Source organism: Strigops habroptila, chromosome 1 (genome assembly GCF_004027225.2).
Source record: "Strigops habroptila isolate Jane chromosome 1, bStrHab1.2.pri, whole genome shotgun sequence".
NCBI classification, from domain to species: Eukaryota; Metazoa; Chordata; class Aves; order Psittaciformes; family Psittacidae; genus Strigops; species Strigops habroptila.
In genome coordinates this window covers 130,280,808-130,294,939 of record NC_044277.2, presented here as the reverse complement: position 1 = coordinate 130,294,939, position 14,132 = coordinate 130,280,808, and the positions used below count along the sequence as shown (strand labels likewise).

Below are 14,132 nucleotides of genomic sequence, written 5' to 3'. Positions count from 1 at the left end.
AGTTAAGACAGATGAGTCCTGTGCTGCTGAAGGGCTATGCGCTTTCTGAAAGCTGCTGGGTTTGCTGTGTTTGTGTTTGTTCTTCTAAGAAAGTAGCATATAAAATGTTGCAGATGCTTGTGGATTTTTAGAAGTGTTTATGTAGCAACAGGAAAGTTTGTCTTTGCAAATACCAACACAAACACAGAAACTGCAGCTCACGAAGTTCCTTGATACCTTCCTCATATCCAGAGGAGGAATGAACAGCATTGCCCTTCGAGTGACAGATTCAGGTTACCATTTCAGAAAAGTAACAGTCAAATGCCATGCTTGTCATTGCTCCAGTCTCCCATCCTGATTTTCCGCTTGGGGCTTACCTGCTGTAGTAGCAACTCCCTTCCAAAAAAAGGTGCTTTCTTTTTATTACATTCAGGTCTGGTGAAGCGTATGAGTAATGATGATGTTTCTCTAATTGCTGTGGAGTCATTCACCTTCTGTCTAATTAGCTCTAACTCAGTTGACAGCCTTTCTAAGTTAAAACTAAAATCACATTTTGACTGCGTGCCTTAATTGTCATTCCTAAACTAGGTGCTTCAGTCTCAGCAAACTACAATGTTTATCCTCTGAAAGCTGTTAAAAGAGGGATTGCAGCTCAAAAGATGAACATGATTTCCATTCAGGGACAGCCTACAACCATGTTACAGCTACTGCAATAATTGTCTGCTTGGAAACCTAAATGAAAAATCTACTGTTGTCATACTTATACATCACCCACTTTGGTATATCGATATATCATGCTAAGACAGAGTTCTTTTTTGCTTCTTTGTCTCCCCAGTGGCCTGTAAGTATTATGGCCTAGCAAATGAAAAATTCAGAGTTGTTTAGATCCGTTTATTTAGAACTGACAACTTTCTGCCAAGGTGGAAGAGAAAACAGCAGAAAGATGATTTTTTAAATAGCTTGTTTGTATTTTTGTTTTAACTGCAACTGTGTAGATGGCTTGATCCAGGTTACCAACATCTGGTAACTACTAACCCTATTCTGCACCTCTTAGAGCTGCTGAAAATTTCTAGGTGATCAGTATTGGGGTAAAAACTAAAGTCTCTGGAATAGTCTTCAAGCTTCTGAACCTCAACTAGATTAGAGTTGCTGCTTTACTACAATGCAGACCTTATCATAATGAATAACTATTCCATTTCCAAAAACAACAAAAAGCCCCAAAATTTACCGAAGAACAACAGTAGTGTTAAAAAAGTCACTTGCCTTCAGCCTGAGGTCCAGCTGTTTAAGAGACCTATGGATCTCTGAAAGGAGAACGTTCATCCTCTCACACTCTTGAAGGCAAACAAGGGTGTAGAGGCTCCAGGCAGTAGTGTTCTGCGTGGTTCCGCTATATTAAACTCCTTGGGAAGCATCTCCAGAATATCATCCAGGACATTCTTAACCTGTCCAGACCAATACAAACAGAGCCATTAGAAATCACTGCAAACAACTCATTTTGACTCTTCTACTTTCAAGTCTGATTTCTTCTCCAGGAGAGAGCAAACATCCTATTTTCTTAGGCAGATAAAACCCAGAGATTCTCCCCCACCTTTGCTGTCTCTTTGGCAACAGCATTGAGAGAAATGACTGCAAACCTGTTAACACTTAGCAGCTTCTATTTAGCTTTATATTTTCAAGTAACATCCACCCCCTGTGAGAGACTGATCTGAAATCAGACTCCACTGTCCATTGCCTCAAAGATTGGTATGAGAAGCTGAGATGGAGTTCCACCAATCCATTGTCTCAGAGATGGGTGGGAGGATTTGAGATAAGACTCCAATATCCATTGCCTGGGAGAAGGGTGTGAGGAGCTGAACTGGGACTCCACGGTCCATTGTCTGAGGGATGAGTGGGAAAGAGCTGAGATAAGACTCTTCTGCCCATTACCTCTAGGACTGGTGTGAGGAATTGCTGCCCATTATCCCAAGAATTGTGTGCAGTTCCGAGAGCTGGCTGCGAGACCAGGGAAACTGATCCACCAGGAATGTGTAATACATGACATGAAGAACATTAGCACTCATTATAAAAGGGGGAAAAGGTAATCACAAAGAGGAGCCATTGCCATGAGGATGACTCCAGAAGGACGCCTCCGTGAGAACACTCTCCACTGATGACTACTATGGACCCTGAGGTACACCCTCCATGAGACATCGCCATGAGGGCAACTCTATCAGGACACCTCCAAGGGCACCTTAAGGGGACAACTCCAGAAGGACACCTCCACGAGGACACCCACCTCTGACGACTACTACGGACTCTTGGAGGACACTCTGCTCCAATACCGACTACAAACTCTGAAGGACTCCTACCACCCCTGATGACAACAGATCCCTGGGACAGCACTGGATCCACAGTGGTGGCTCTCTCTCTCTCTCTGCACTCCAAATCCTTGCTTCATTTCCATCCTTTTTCCAATCTGTCCTATCGCTATCCCCTTTATTACAATAATTTCCCTTTCTAATAATAATTGTCTTTTTGTAATAAACCAGCTGATCAATTACGGTACTTGCACTCGTTTGCGTCTTAATTTCACTCTTGGGATTACAAACGAAACAGAGTCTGACACTGGGGTCTTCTCCAATCGGACCCTGACACCCCCAAAGCAAACCAACATGTCAACACTGGGCTTGGGATTACTGCTGTTACAAGGATGAACCCTGTGATTGCCTTGAGTTTCAGTTGTGTGATTAGTATTTTGTATTGCTACAGTACCTAATAGCTTCATCACCCCCTCCACCACCCACAGTCATTACTATCTTGGGCGTTAAGACAAAATACAGTGCAGACACAAGCACACACGTCTCACCCCCAAAAGGAGCCCCTCTCCGTCCCTGCAGGTCTACTCTGGAACTGAGATAGAACATAAATGAAGAACAATTCATAATGGTACTAATGAGCAGGAACAGAAATCACAATGTCAATGCATCTCGGTCTCCATCAACCCTAGCTTTGGCAGAATTAATGATGAATGTGATGTATGTAATTGTCCACGCTCCCTCAAGTGGACGGGAACTGGAAGTGAAAAGCACAAGCTCCCCCTGGGAATTGAAACATTGTTTGGTGTCCTGGTTTCAGACTCAATCTCAAAAAGGGACTCTTGTGGTTTAAGCCCAGCTGGTAGCTCAGCACCACACAGCTGTTCACTCACTCTCCTCCTTTCCTCCCCAGCTGGGATGGGGAGGAGAATCAAAAGAATGTAAATCCCATGGGTTGAGATAAGAACAGTCCAATAACTCAGGTACAATACAAAACTACTACTAATGATAAGGGAAATAACAAAAGGAAAGAATATAAAACTAAAAGGGGAAAGGAAAAAAACAATAAACACAAGTGGTGCACGATGCAATTGCTCACCACTCGCTGACCGATACCCAGCCTGACCCGAGCAGCAATCTGGCCTTCCAGGTGACTCCCCCCAGTTTATATACTGGGCATGATGTGCTGTGGTATGGAATACCCCTTTGGCTAGTTTGGGTCAGGTGTCCTGTCTCTGCTTCCTCCTGGTTTCCCGTGCCCCTCCTCACTGGCAGAACATGAGAGACTGAAAAGTCCTTGATTGGGGTAAGTGCTACTGAGCAACAACTAAAACATAGAATCATAGTATCATAGAATTGTTAGGGTGGGAAAGGACCTTAAGATCATCTAGTTCCAACCCCCCTGCCATGGGCAGGGACATATTGCACTAAACCATGTCATCCAAGGCTCTGTCCAACCTGGCCTCGAACACCATCAGGGATGAAGAATTCACGACTTCCTTGGGCAACCCATTCCAGTGCCTCACCACCCTCACAGTAAAGAACTTCTTCCTTATACCTAATCTAAACTTCCCCTGTTTAAGTTTGAATCCATTACCCCTTGTTCTAGCACTACATAACAAAGAGTTCCTTCCCAGCATCCTTATAGGCCCCCTTCAGATACTGGAAGGCTGCTATGAGGTCTCCATGCAGCCTTCTCATCTCCAGGCTGAACAGCCCCAACTTCGTGTTATCAGCATTGTTCTCAGACTAAAGCTAAAACACAGCATTGCACCAGCTACTAGGAAGGAGAAAAAAATATCTGAAATAGCTGAAACCAGGACATTTGGCTACTTACATGCAGAGCTTTCATATTCCCTCCTGCAAAACGTCCATAATCTGATGGTGGTAAGAGGAAAATAAAGAGTGCCAGAGGAAAAGGAGAGAGTAAACAAAGGGATGGAGAGCTGCAGAATAAGAGTGGCAGTCGTGGGGAAGTTTAACTCTGCTAAGGATGAAGAGCTGAAGGCTTAGTCTCATGATATGCCAGTTTTTGGGGCATGTGGACGTAGTTTCTCGGGTCTACACTCAGAAAGGAAGAAGACAGCAGGCTCTGGTAATAGAACTAGTTGAGATTTCTGATTGCATTTTCCTTTCTTGCTTATCCTTTATTCATTTAATCTATTAAGCACAGCACCAGTGCTGCTCCATGCTTAAAACCCCATATTTGACATTTTTCTGGAATCAATTTGGCTGGGTGTCTGAGATATCTTGTCCATGAACTACAGTGCCTGAATTCACACCGTATGAAGTAACAAAGCTTATCTTTGTGTTAGGGTTGGTCCCTTTAACTCAGCATCTGAGAGCTTATAGGTATTAATGTTACTGTTGTGCTAAACTCCAGCTTTGGTACAAGAGAGGTGCTGAGGCTCTAGATTCACCTTTTCAGACTACCAGAAATGTAAACCCCCCTGAAAACCTCTTCTTCAGCTGCTGCTTGCAAGGGAAGTCTCTTAGAGTAGCCGCATGGCTCCTGCTCAGGAAGGGGCCAGGAAGGGGAGTGGTGGGAGAGCACTGTGCTTGAGCTGCTCTTCCGGGCATGGAGACCTTACACATTGCTACTAGGCTGTGCTGTCAACGTGGCAGAAAGAAGCCAGGACCATGAGCTGGGAGGGACTTCCTACATTTGGCACAAATGTGAAGGAACAGGGAAGCTTCCCAAAGACGATTTATCACATAGGAAATTGGAACAAAACACAGGGGCGAAGACTAGACTCACTAACTCAATCAACCATAATCTGTTTTAGGAAGTTAGTGTTGCTGTACTTGTTCATAAAAGCACATTAAACTCAAAGTAAAAAAGAAACAGTCTGATAACAGGTTAAATTTTCCTCTGGTCCAAATTCCTCTGGTCTAAATTCCTCCCCAGTGCAGTACATTGCAGAGGCTGGCACATAGTCATCACTGCCATTAACACTCAGCTGATCTTTGCTAAGATTTGATGAATCTTTTTGTTTTTTCCTAGAAATGAAGTCTCTTGCTGAAATAATACAGCAAGATATGTGCTCCCTGTGTCATTAACAGCGCTGACAACAGACCAGATGAAGAACTTTACTTTGTCCTCCACATACAGGCCTGATCTGCCCCTACGAATGAATTCATGGGTTGCATTTCCAAAAGAGTTTCGAAGAGGTTATCTATTCAAGTACCCCATCTCAGCATTGGGGTGCCAGCCATATAGTACAGGGCTTTCAGATGGAAGCATTTTATCTGTATATTTATGGTGTCCAACATAATCCAGATTGGGTGGGGCAAAGCCTGGTGCCACAGCCAGTTCCCCTTCAAGCTCTAGTAAAAGAATCAATAATGTTACTGATAATGCTGTCACCAGTTCTTGAAACATTCTTCTGCATCTACAAAGAGATCTGTCTGGAGTCTATGAACATGACATCTATCTGTTCTGATACAGTGGAACAGGGTTACCAAACTACATTTAGCACAGTTACTATTTGCATAATTTTCTGACTTTCCATTTTCTGCAGTATTGAAATACTGTTGCTGCTTCCTTCATGAGGATGCCTGAGTCTATTTTAAGCACTGTCACTACGGAGGCGAGTGTATTTTAAGTACTGAATTTCTGCATCCCTTCAACACACAAGCGAGGATTATGATATCATTTTGCACATGAGAGTTTGAGACACACAAGACAGAGTAACACAGGACACCTCTGGGAGAGGCAGGATTGGAGCCTCAACTCACCTGAACCCCCATCCTAATACATGAACCACAACATTAATGTTATTTCGTGTTGCTAATTAGGGGCTTTACACAACACATTGCATTCATAATAACCTTAAAGAGATCACACGGAGAGACAGGTAGATGAGACAGTGAAGTGGAGTGTGGAAGTGGGATAGCACATGTCAATATATGAGCAATCTCATCTTGTCAGAAACAATGATCCCATTCCACTTCCCACAGAAATGGTGCCAGTTAGAATATTTCTTTATGTGTTGATGTTCCTTCCTTTCACAGTTAGGACATTTCTTTATGTGTTGATGTTCCTTCTTATCTCTTCTGCCTGGCTGTTAACACTCAGGAGCTGGAACAGAAAAGAAAAACAAGCTACTCCACTACATCTCTCCAAATGTAGGAGTCTTGCACAGGGTTTTGCCCTGCTGCTTTTGCCTCAATGAGATAGACAGGGGCAATAATTTGCACAACAAAAAAACATTAAGGTCTCAATCAGCTCAATATTGAACCAAATACTATTAACTGCACCATTCCTACAGAACAGACAGACCCTACCCCTGTCAGGACATTAGAGATAAGTCTCAGGATTTTGGAGCAGCTCAAGAATTAAATAGGTATACAGAGGGCTATGATGAGATGTACTTTTGGTGGGCTGCCCTCCTACTGATAACATCACATTTATTTTCTGGGCTTCCCCAGCTCCTGCACTGTAAGGACTTCCCTGGATTCAAAGTTTCTCTGAACTTATTGTCATAGAGCTGTCTGGGATTTAAACCAGACTTGCAAGTTGTTTTTGCTGGAAAATATTTCTGGCTCTAAGTGGTACTTTTCACAGAAGCTATTTCTTCCTAATGCTGGGTCCACTCTACAGAAGCACAATAAAATTTAACAGCTTCTGGCATTTAGAACAGTCAACAACAAGCTGCTGCTCACAATACCACCAGTAAGCGCTTATTTCTGAAGTCATTTTGGTTCTGCAACCAGCCATTTACCTGCGCCTGAACCTGCATCACTAACCTCACCCTCAATGAGCTATGTCTTAAGATGCCACTTTGAAGTAGTGCCGAGGTGTTGAAAAAAGCCCTGTTATTTACCACAAGTGGAAGATCAATTCTGTCAGACAATCTGTACTTACCAGTCTCTCTGCTGGCACTTAAATTGCGTTTTACTGTATTTGTGGGAGTCATGCACACAGAAGGAGACAGTGGGTTACAGAGGTTCATAGCAGGAACTTGCTGCCCTTCTGTCCTTATGACAGATCCCAGATGAGGTACAGCAAAGCTGACATATAGTGGTTTATTCTAATGCACCTCTTGGAATGAATTTAAGCTAAAAAAACTCATTAGTAAAGCAAACAGGTAAAAGAGAAGGTAATCTCCCAGCAAACACAAAGCGCTGGCACTGATGAAAGGAATTGCTATCCTGTTCGCATTCATTTGGCAGCCATTCAATGAATGATTTTCTGGTTTTGCTGGTAATTCAAGGCTCTAACATTTTCCAATTACGGCAGAAAGCTTGGAAAGATATCTCCCTGTTTAAAATACCAGTGGATCCACGCTCGGGGTTGGGTCCCTAAACTTTCCAAAGGCCATACAAATAGCAGTGATTCTGCTCAGGTTTCACCACCTATACTTATTTTACAATTATTTGAATGAAAGTTCAGGCTTGTGAAGGTTAATGGACTGCCTAAACTGGAAGCAGTAATTCTTTACTTATCTATAGGCTAGAGGCAGAGCCGGAGCCGGCAGGATGAGCTTCCCATCATGGCCCTGCGACCTCAGCTGTCATTTGGAGAAATCAGCCTCCACCGAGGTCAGGAGTACAGTGGTGTTTAGCCTTTCCATCTCCATGGCAACTTACTCTTGGGCATCTTCTTCTGAGCAGTTACTTCCAATTGCCTTCATCTGAGTGTGGCTCTTTGACATATGAAAACCCACTCGTTAGGGACTGAGGAGACACCAGCAAGCTCATCTTGCTCACAACCAAAAGGCAGCTTCAGCCGCATTGCCAAGGGTGAAAAGTGCACTTTCCCCAAGTTAGCCAGACTCTGCAAATGGCCTGCTCACACATAACATGCTAATTTGATTTTTTTTCCTCCTTCTCCCAGATAAGCTTTTTGCCTTCGGATAATGAAAAATAACAAGTCTGGAAAGGGCACTTGAAAAATGTCTTGGTTGTTTTTAGCAAATTGTGTACAATCAGCTCTCTAAAGTGGCTAGTTCAGCAGCTCAGGAGAAGCAGCCAGTTTTTTTTCTTTATTTCTATATATACACACATATGCACACACTTCTTTTTATATACATACACATTTTATATATATGTATGTATATGAAAGTAGATTAAAGTAAGTTTCCATGCAAGACTTTTAAGAACTGAAGTTAAAGCAACATTTTTTTCTTTTTGTATTCTCAAAAATTCTAACATTTGTTTCTGATTAGAAGCAACTTTGGCAATCTTGGACTCATGGATGCTCCACACACAGTGCTGTCCAGGACCAAAACCCAATAGTGAAATTCAAATAATTCAGTATATATCAGCTGGTAATAATCTGACAAAGCTACAGAAACAGATGTGTGAGAGGGTGGTGGAAAATGAGAAACAGTCTTACAAACTGTTTTCCCTATTTTGGAAACAGGAAAATGCGAGGAAATTGATAACATTTCCTTTTTAATACTTTTCTGGAGAAGAAAGCATGCAAACAGTAAACATAAGTTTTGAGGATAGTTCCATTCTGGACTGCTGTAACTGCTGAGTCTATCAGTTATGCTAGTTAAAGTGCACTTCCATAGAAGATACTTTCCTATGCTCACCTAGACCTTTCTAGATGGCAGCAACTTAAAAGAGAATAGTTTTATTAGGAAAATGGAAACTTCAATGTACTTTCCCCCAATGTCATTAAAATAGCTATATAAGCAGTATTACAAAACACTGAATTCAGGTTGCCAAGTAAGGGTGCTTGCAAAAATACTTAAACAAGCAAGATGCTAAGTCACAAACCCGTGCAGACAAAGTCTGCTCATGTTGAATCACTGTGCTCATTGCAAGTTGGAGAATTTATTCCCCCACAGCCAAACAAGACCTTGGTACAGGTGGGGCCACATACAGGAGAAAGCTTGTGCTCTGCTCCACAAGGCTCCAGTTCTGAAAGACAACTTTCTCTTAGGTTGAACATAGTATATACATATTTAAGAGCTTCAGGCATATATGAAAGTTCTTACCACAGGTGGGCTGATGAATTCTTGCAGATATATGCAGACCCTGCGGTCCCAGGCATCAGTGATGTGGCCTCAATACATGATCTCGCCAAAGAGGTAACACAAATATTCCCATGTAACCTACCTGGGGGAATAGAATGCATCATTGAATAAAACAAGTCAGCTTTCTAAAGGACAAACCAAAGCTGCTCAGAATAGATGCTGTTAAGAGAAACAAAAGAAATTGAAATACTGCCTGTCAGAAAGCTTCGTAGTTGTATATTCACATTGCTAGGTTTTGTTTGCTTAGCAAATAACTATATTGAAACACAGATTTCTTTTATTTCAATCCAGTGAGAGGTATCTATAAATATTGCAATAAAAATATGAAGTTTGAGACTAAAATTCAGTAACGGTATAAAGTGTATCATCTGAGCCTTATGTCATGTTTTCTACCTTATCCCTTATAGAAAGCTTTTAAGAGAAAAGTACATTTTCAAAACACTGCATGATATAAAAGAACATAACTCATTAACAAGTGCATGTATTTTCCCAGACAGACCTTTAAAAACATAATCCTCATAAGTGACAGGAAGGTAACCTGCTGTGCCTTTCTTAGAGGAGAAATAAAAAACTTGTATCTGATTGCAGTCTTTTATATCTCCTCACTAGGAAACACTCAGTAACTGAAATTCTACATTATTTGAATCTGGGAAGTATTCAAGAACTTCGGTAAAAATTGAATTAATATTAATCCCATTACTACCACATCGCATAAGCATTATGGTTATTGTAGAACTCTAATCATAATGCCACTGTTATAGCATGTGGTTAACAGTAGTAAAACATTTGATTCGAGGAACTACTGTCTTTCTCTTTTATTTGGCTTCACAGAGTTTGAAGCTTCTTTTTCGCTACCCTTTCGTTTGCAAAATATGTCAGTTTGTGATGAAGCCTTTCCAGACAGGAACCTTTACGCCCCAGGGGCAGTATTTGCCTCCCATCAGTTCAAGTAAAAACTTAATTATAGGCTTTAAATATTGCACGATGTGACAGAACAGAACAAGTAAAATAGTAGCAGCTATTCCAGCCTGCTTGCTACAAGTACATTTCAATTTGAATATGTGAAACTCTAATCCATCTTTCTTTTAAACTGGTTTGAAGAGAATGAAAAAAGAAGAAAAAAAAAAAAGAAAGCCACTGGAATATAATATGCAATGCTGCATGCTGGTGATGGGAAGCCTGAACAGACAATCCGTGTGAAAAATTCCAACAACTTGGATTTAGAATGAAATGTTCTTGCAGTTAGAATAAACCCGCTTTTCTCTTTGTTGGCAACATTTAAAGTTATTCTAATTTCATATATATTTATATCAAGAAATGGCTTTTTCCTTTGTGTTTTAGAAGAGTATATCAATATTCCAACTCAGTACAAGCTCGTTCAGCTGCACACTTCTGGGGCACTGATTACACTGGGATAATCAAAGCTGGTGATATAAAAGAGACATTTTTGCTAGTGTGAGAAAACTGAGGGGGTTGCTTTAGAAATATTTTGGGCTGTCAGGTTTGCATAATTGCCATTGTACTCTCTAGAAAACTGGTCTGTTGAACTCAAAAAACCACTGAGCCATCGCTCAGTGAGTGGATGTGATGAGGATGGAGTTCACATCCCCCTCACAATGTCAATCAATAACTCCATGAACGTGTGTGGGGATCAGAAGGCAGAGGGGAAGAATGGAACAATGAGGCAGGATAAGGCATATTCAGCTGAGGAGACCTTAATTTTCACAGGTGAGTGTGGTGGAGTTTGTCTTAGCAACAGGAAAATGAGTTAAGTCAAACTGAGATGCAAGAAGAGTAAATATTCACAGGGAAGCACCATAAACTGGTACAAGTGATTATGGAGTTAAGGCAATTTCCACTAGCTAGTGGGCTAGCTCAGGTTTCCCAGCTTATGCTTTCTATATCAATCTTTAATTGGCTTAAGCAAAGTTGTCCCAAAGGGATACTCAACTGGGAGATTTTTTTATTTATAAATCTGTATATGATATGTGTGTATATATATGTACACACACAGTCATAAACATGTGTATATACATACAAAGTCACATTTTAAAAACTATAATCTCTCTTCTCCCTCTGGTATCTCTGTTAAAAAAATGCTTATAAAGCCACAGGGTAATGTATCGCTAACCAATGCAATGAGAAGAGCCAATAAGTCCTCCCTGCCATCAGAATCCTCCCTTTCATTAATTAGCAAAATTAATTATCCAGCTTATGAATTCTGGTTTGAAAAGAACAGAGCTTAAAGCAGCAGGATTTATTAGCAAAGAAAAGTAAGGGTTGGAATAAGGTTATTTTATAGACTTGTTTTCTAAATGGGAAGCATTATTAAATCATCACTATAAAATTAAGCAATTATTTCACTATGACACCAAATACGACAGAAAGGAAAAACAGTTTCATGTCCTATTAGCTAAATAAAGGTCAGTAGGGGTAAGAAGAAAAAAGGAAAATTAATTTCTAAGAGTAAATACAAGTTGAGAGATATGGAGAAAACCATGTCATCAAGGGGTGACATTTCCCTCTCTTTTTTTCTTTATAAATATCTCTTAAATTTCTTTAACTACTAGAATGGGAGGATCTACTTAGTACTATCCTATATCATTCAGTAATAAATAATTATTGCCTTTATTTAGGCATTTCATACACAGAAATTACATAAATGACCTCAACTGAGTATTTAAACTATACAAGTGTGAAATATGCTGTAGCTCAGAAATAAAATCACTCATCTACCCTTAACTTTGACTCAAGGGGAACATTATTGAGAAAGTCGCAACAAGGTGGCATCCTTAATACATAATAATGACACATGCAGGAAATGCACCATTATTTATACATGTGACGTGCTGTAAATTGCTTCCATCATCAGAACTAATTGTAGTGATTATTAATGCAGTGTTATGAACTGTCAGAATTGCTGTATGTAATTACATTTGTGCAAATGCTTCATTACCTGCCTAATGAATTTGGCATATATGCACATGTAAACCACTGTTTTTGTTAACATAATGAAGGGCATTTTTTTCCCCCTTAGCTACTGATGTGGAACTGGTTTGACCTATATTACAAAGTTCAAGCATCCAGTGCCAGAAAACCCCACATACCCCTTTGATCTGGTTTATTTTCATACTTGGCAATAGCATCGTATCATGCCAGCCACTTAAATAGGAGTTTCAGAAGAAAGAACTGTCCCCCACTCATTCAGTACAAACAGCTGACTGAGCTGGAATGACCTTGGTGTGTGGTTACCTGACCACTGCTTCTTACCTTCATAGGGGTCTCTAAGTAGTTGCAGAGGACAGCTATATAGATGGCAAGATCTCTAGCACTGAACGGGTTCTTTCCGTTCCAGCCCCAAGGGCCAAACTGCAGTGTTGCAGCAACATGGTGTGAAAATAGTGCGGAGGGAAAAAAAAAGGGCACTTCTAAATTCTCCTTCTCTGGTACACAGTTCAAGGGTATCCTGTTAAGGACAAAAGGAATACATTTATCCAGTTAACAACCAGCAGTGTTATCTATAGCGGTGCCTGCCTCAGCTGCTGAAAGGGAGCACTCATAAGCCTGGAGTTTGAAGGAGAGTGAGAACCAGGTTTCTTAGTGATCAGTGACTATTAGGCAGTATTTTCTGTAGTAATTCCCAGATGCAGAAGTGTTGATGTGTTACCTTTTTATTTCCAAATGCCCCTTAGAAAAGGAGAACCGTTATGCTACTGAAACCAATAAAAATAGAGACTTTAACTAGAACTCTATAAATTACTCAGATAACCACTACAGTTTCCTAGCATAAATCATCCACAGGTTTTATCCTAAGTTGCCAGTTTAACAGGTATTAAAAAGCATACTATTCCTTCAAATTTTACACTGTTTTCCAAAGAGTCATGTTTGAAATTAAAGTTTAATAATGCATTTTTTGCCTCCTTTGCTTGTAGTGGTAGTAGAGAATCTCAGCAAGATGAGATTCTGTGCAGGGCTTCAGGGTTTTTAAATTACCGAGGCAAACTATTTGGCATTTGCCTATAAAACATGCAGAAATTAATTCTCTGTCAGTTTCCTATAGTCTATCTTTTAGTTTCAGAAGTAATTGATGTTACAAAATTACTTTCGATGCCCTTTTAAAAACATAGATCTGGAAGGAACTTCAGAGGGATAAATTCATAGCTATCAAAAGGAAATAGGTCATCCTGAACTGAACAACAGGTAGCAAAGCCTGAATAAAGGTGAAAAGTTTTATGTATGGCAAAAAACCTCCTTAAATCAGAATCCTGAGTTTAACTGTGAAAAATACAACACAAGCTTCTACGCTGGAGAAAACCACAAAACATTCCACCTGGATTAGGCATAGTTTGATTTTCTTATTACACCCCTACCCCTAAAATTAAGATACCTTAACCAGAAACATAGTAATGATATGAAAGACAGTGTCTACACAGAAATTTGCAGTAAGCCACAAACAGTTATGGCTCAAAATAATGGAGGAGAAAAGAGAGTTCTCAAGTATCAAGCTTAGAAATTAGCTAATTAAAATACATACATATATATATAAAAATGAATTTCTTCACCTGAACACAGCCTCCATTGAGACAAGAATATGTATGGACTGACTTTATCAAAAACTTTGTCCAGCTTTTTCAGCTTTCCATTAAAAATATAATAAGGTACAAACCCCATTAAAAATATTATTTTATAAAAAAAGAAGAAAATTGCTGCATTAATAGTTGTCTGTTTAGCTACAAAACCACAGCCATTCTTCCTTTCTCAGAAGTATCTTTCCAGATCACCTCATGCTATCAAAATCTATCAATTTCTAGCCAAGGTAGCTTTGAAACAGCTGTTTTAGTGCACAACTCTTTTTTTCTACATATTG

The 14,132-nt window shown here is 40.2% G+C and overlaps 1 protein-coding gene across 1 annotated transcript in view; it reads right to left on the bottom strand.

The window, feature by feature from the left end:
- Positions 1–1,298: 1,298 nt before the first annotated feature.
- DNAH11 (dynein axonemal heavy chain 11) overlaps positions 1,299–14,132 on the bottom strand; it is a 91,495-nt gene continuing 78,661 nt past the window's right edge. The window contains 1 exon segment of the mRNA XM_030484880.1: positions 1,299–1,424. Within this exon segment, the coding sequence (XP_030340740.1) occupies positions 1,299–1,424 (126 nt within the window).